This window comes from Corylus avellana, chromosome ca11, assembly GCF_901000735.1.
Source record: "Corylus avellana chromosome ca11, CavTom2PMs-1.0".
In the NCBI taxonomy this organism is placed as follows: Eukaryota; Viridiplantae; Streptophyta; class Magnoliopsida; order Fagales; family Betulaceae; genus Corylus; species Corylus avellana.
The window spans coordinates 18,085,611-18,090,579 of record NC_081551.1 but is presented as its reverse complement, the minus strand read 5'-3'; the positions used below and the strand labels follow the sequence as shown (position 1 = coordinate 18,090,579).

Genomic DNA, 4,969 nt, shown 5'->3' with positions numbered 1-4,969 from the left:
GGATTGGAACGCTCACGAAGTGACCCACCGACGGGTCACATACCTGGGTCACTTTTTTTTTTTTTTTTCAAAAATAATGATTATAATAATAATTTCTTTATTTATAAATGAGTAAATTTGAAACTTTTAAAAAAATTAGGGGTATCTACCGTTTAATTTAACTGCAATATATAACGGTTTGAGAGTATTTGGAAGGAAATCAAAGTTTGATACACCAAAGTGAGAGACTTTGAATATTGGGGGATGTTTACAAAAGACGCGTAAGTTTATAAGGGATAAGTGAAATTACCACATTTTGTTATTTTATCCATGTTTCATTTTGACACCGTACACCCAAAAAAAAACAAAAAAAAGAAAGAATAAATATCTCTACTATTAATTAAGAATTATGGTATTGAGAAGGCTAGAAGTTAGAGACATGCGGTGGGAAAAGACAGAGAGAGAATTATAGATAGAAAGAACGTGACTTATAATGTGTTCAAAAAGTTAAAATGGAAAATTCATTATTTTTAACAATCACCGATGAAAATAAACATTGTCACATCAGTCTAATGAAAGGGAGACGAAAATAAACATTGACACATCAGTCCAATGAAAGGGAGGTGGGATGAGGTGTACTAGTATATAGCATTACTAATACTTGTTTTTATGGCTTGCAATTTTGAGTTTATGGCTTTTGCTATTTTGAGTGAGAAAAGAAAAAGGAAAAAGGAGCAAACATTCAACTGTGAATAACAAGAGATACAAAGTATTATCATGCATCTATAATCTACCACGCCCACAACTAACCACCTCCCAAAAGTTTTGGGCAGATTGAAGGCTCCAAAGGCTATATTGCTACAGTTGGTGCATGTACCTCTGGACTCTGCCGACCAACTAACAAAATCATTCAGTTGTATAGATGGTTTTAGAAAATATTCCTGCAGGCAATGGAAGTCAGCACTGTGGTCAGCAATATTGACACGAGATTCACACCATTGTTGTCAAGAAAGGTAACACCTGAAATCTTTTTCACCGTTGGTCCTGGTTTTCCAACAACCTGCGATTAACAATAAGGAATTGCTATGTAGAGGTTCAAAATTCCCAAGAATTAACTGATCAGATTCAGGTCACAAGCACTTACAAATGCAATTGGCTGCCAAATACCAGAATAAACACACTGAGATGGGGGTGAAATCTGGGGGAAATGTACATACCTTATTGCGAACAGTGCAGAATCCACTGAATTGCAGGGTTGCCCCCAAAAGAGAATCTATGAGACTTCCACATAGTCCCGCCAGAGCAGAAAGAGGTATTACCAATAACTGCTTTAAAGCTACATCATGGGTGCATTTTGTTGTGAAAAATCCAAAGACAACAAAAGTTAGTCCAATGACACTGCCCGCAGCTGCAGCTGCCAATAGTCCTGCTAGTGTTACGCCACCATTCGTACCCCTCCGAACAGGCTGATAAGTACAGAATTAGCATGCATAATATTTTAAATATTTAAGAGGCAATTCATTTTCCTTTAGTCTGCGTGATAATTAAGGACATAACAAATCACAAAAGGATAAGTCACTTCTTATAGTATAGCAACTATATTTTCATCATTGGGCCTTGAAACTTGAGATACGGGATGAAGGGATTGCTTCAAAGAAATTAATAATTAATAAGTAAACAGATAAATTATATGAAAAAAAAAAAAAAGAAGAAGAAGAGAGAGAGAGTGAATATGGTAAGATGTGGAGGAAAAATTATCTTCATCGTGACATAGACAAGATAATTTTTGAGAAACATGTAGGTTATTTTTTGGCTCACAATACAGCCAAAAACTGCAATCACAAATGTAATGCTTAACAAACTTGGTGGAAGTGAATCTTCTATAAACAAAGTGCCTCTAACCAAATCAAGTTATGCAGGTAAAAATAATTGAATGAGGCCAGAACCTAAATTGCATAAGAGGCATGACCAAAACTAGATAAAGCTGCATCCTAGCTCCAATTGTTGCATTTGGTAGCCAGAGCAGACAATTGCAGTTTAGTGCTTCTAACTCTAAACTAAAGGTACCAGAAACTGTGTAAGCGCACAGAAATGGGAAAGAGAATGCCACAACAACAGAAAGACCAATACAGATAATATTTTGAAGAAAGACTCACCTTGAAGGTTGTGATTAGTCGAGGTTGTGCATCACTAAGTATCCCAAGCTCAGAAGACCAAGTGTCTCCATTGCAGCAGGAATAGTGACCAATAATGCCCCCAATGAGTGAGGTAATAAGAGTTGACTCTTTTGAGTCCAAACACTTGTCCTGCCACCCCGTCAATGTCCACATAATCACAACCAAAACCGCAGCAATCCCACTATTGAACAGAACTTGTGTCCTGAAAAGGAGAACCAGGAGAACAGCCTATCAAGAAAAGCACAGCAATTTGGCATTTGCCATCCCTCAATTATATATAGTCATGTATTTTAGAATATTACTTTAAATGATTAAATCTATCATTTCTTATCTGCTTAAGCTTTTAAAATAGCTGTTAATTTAACATAGTATTAGAGTAAAAGTATTTAATTCAAACTCTAACTCCATAGTTCACCCCTATTTTAAAATAGCGGTTATGTGGAAGCGATACGCTTAACCAACCCAACGATTAAGTGGGGGTGATACGCTTAACAAGCCAATGGTTAAAGAGGTAGAGGAAGATCCCTACATGAGCCTAGATTATTCTTTGTGAAGTCTACAAGAGGCCTCAGCTTTTGAGATGGGCAGACTTTTGTTAAATCAGCCGTAGTTATGACTGTCGTATTCAGTTAGAGCTTGGTATACTCTTTTATTTATAAAAGTGAGTTTGTGGTTTCAAAAAAAAAAAGAAGAAGATACATGCAATTTCTGCTTCGTAAATCAAAGAAAGTAGTAGCGCCACGTAGAATATATGCTTATTCCATTTGTCGGCTTAATATAAAAGCTAGGACGTTACTATGCTCACCACCATCCACCACTGCAACACACTATCACACCACCTTGGCTAACAAAGAGAAAAACGCCCTTCACACTGCTGACGGCTCTGCTCAGCCTTGCGTAGCGATTGTCCCTGCGTTGTAGCCCCGCTCGATACCACCGTGACAATGACTACCACTCAATGCCACCGGCCAACACTCTCTTCACTGGGGCAACCCTTCTCCATATGGCCACCAACCCACACAACACCCACAGACCCCTTTGCGTCACACTTCACACGGATGCCACAGAGTTACCGTCAACCCCGAACAACGTCACTGCACCCACTTCTCACTGCCGAATCACATAGAACCACGACACTCAACTTTCGCACAGCTACCACTGCACAACGGCACCACGAGCGACTCACCTCTTTGTCATTCATTACTTAGTGCAGACCAGAACACCAGATCCTCCTTGCACAGCCACAACCACTTTGACCAGCTACCACCAAACGGCTTAGGCAACCCCATTCAAACACGCACCAACTTCAATTGAGATTTTTTTTTTGGTATAATGAAGAATGAGAGTAAATAAGAAAAAGATAGGAAAATCGAAATTGACTATGATATCAAATGATAGAAACCTGACGATTACTATCAGTTGAAAATCAAAACATAAAGGAAAAAATGGATAAATAGACCGCTTCGAGGGGATTGTACTCCCAAATAATTGCTTCGAGGGGATCAACCTCCAAATATTGCATAAAGCAATCAATGTTTTTCATTCCTGATTAGTCATACGACATCTACATCATTTTATAGAGGAGATTGTAGCTTCTCTTAGAAATGAATTTATTACCTAATTATGGGAGAATCACCTAATATTAAAAAGATTGCAATCATGCAATTATTACATAATATTTTCTCATAATAGAGATATGGCAATCACATGAAATTTTTATGATAATATTAGGGAATAGTATGAGGATCCTATCATACAAAATACCTGTTTGCTTTACATGAAAGCACAAAAGATATATACATTTACAGAAGGTTTCTAAGAATCACATATTCAAAAACCAATACCAACATGAGCTGTAAAACTCAACTCTAATAAATCTAACACAGAAGTGTACTTCTAGCAAGCGAATTTTCAATTTCTTTCTCGAGAAAGGACCAGCATGTGCCAATTTTGAGCCTCATATGTCATTATTCCACATTCCCCAACAATTGAAACAACATCCAATAAATCATATCTGAAATAAATAGAACTAAATCAACTAGTACATAATCTATATTTACTGGCCATGAAAAAAACGAAGAACTTTCACTTGAAATCCATAAGAAACCAGCAAAACAGTGATGAGTACCAATTTCTTTGTCCACCTTCCTTGAAATCAGCATCGACGAGTCGCTTTTTCTCCTCACCCACCTTCGTGAGCTTAGACGAAGTGAAAAAGAACACAAGCAGCATAGCTCCATACCTAAAAAAATTATTAAAAAAAAAAAAAAACAAAACACTCAATCAACCATTTTCTTGCTTTTCCCGCGTTTTCTCAGCGACCAAACAGAGTCCAAATAAAGCAAATGGGAAAAAGTAGAGTAGAGAAGAACCTGTATCCGAGAGCAATGTGGACGGTCATAACGAGGAAGCCGGAAAGAGCCCCGGAAAGGTCGAGGGATTTTCGTCTGTAAGCTCTGATTGCGATTAAAGACGAGATTAACGCAGCGATTAGTGGTTGAATCAGTGAGTTTTCCATTGTTGCCCCCCTGTGGCTGTGGATGGGAGGTTTTCTCAGCAGAGTTGCAGCCTTGCAGGGTCAGCTGCCGTTGAACTTGGAGTATGTGAAAGGACGGAGATGATGGAGACGTGTTACACGAACGTGTGCCGTATTAAACTTTCAGCAAATCATATTTCCAAATCTCAGAAAATAAATAAATAAATAAATAAAACGTTGAGAGCTAGCTTTGGAAATATGATTCTGCTTCAGCCATTGTGTGGTAGGTGGGATTCGGATTTTTCGTTATGGTTAAGAACCAAATCTACGATATGGA

The 4,969-nt window shown here is 37.9% G+C and overlaps 1 protein-coding gene across 1 annotated transcript; it reads right to left on the bottom strand.

Annotated features, from left to right (window-relative positions):
- Positions 1 to 486: 486 nt before the first annotated feature.
- LOC132165502 (protein PGR) lies at positions 487 to 4,969 on the bottom strand. Its single transcript, XM_059576097.1, has 5 exons — positions 4,529 to 4,969; positions 4,285 to 4,398; positions 2,136 to 2,358; positions 1,197 to 1,445; positions 487 to 1,039 (listed from the first exon to the last, which is right to left on the bottom strand). The coding sequence occupies exons 1-5, from the start codon at positions 4,672 to 4,674 to the stop codon at positions 908 to 910; spliced, it is 864 nt and encodes a 287-aa protein (XP_059432080.1). The 5' UTR covers positions 4,675 to 4,969; the 3' UTR covers positions 487 to 907.

Bases quoted from the DNA above. Each gene is read 5' to 3' on its own strand.
- LOC132165502 (XM_059576097.1), bottom strand. From the start codon at position 4,674: ATGGAAAACTCACTGATTCAACCACTAATCGCTGCGTTAATCTCGTCT. The intron at 2,359-4,284 runs GTACTCATCACT...TCTCCTTTTCAG, and splicing joins GAAGGTGGACAAAGAAATTG to GACACAAGTTCTGTTCAATA. The intron at 1,446-2,135 runs GTGAGTCTTTCT...TGTACTTATCAG, and splicing joins GACTAATCACAACCTTCAAG to CCTGTTCGGAGGGGTACGAA.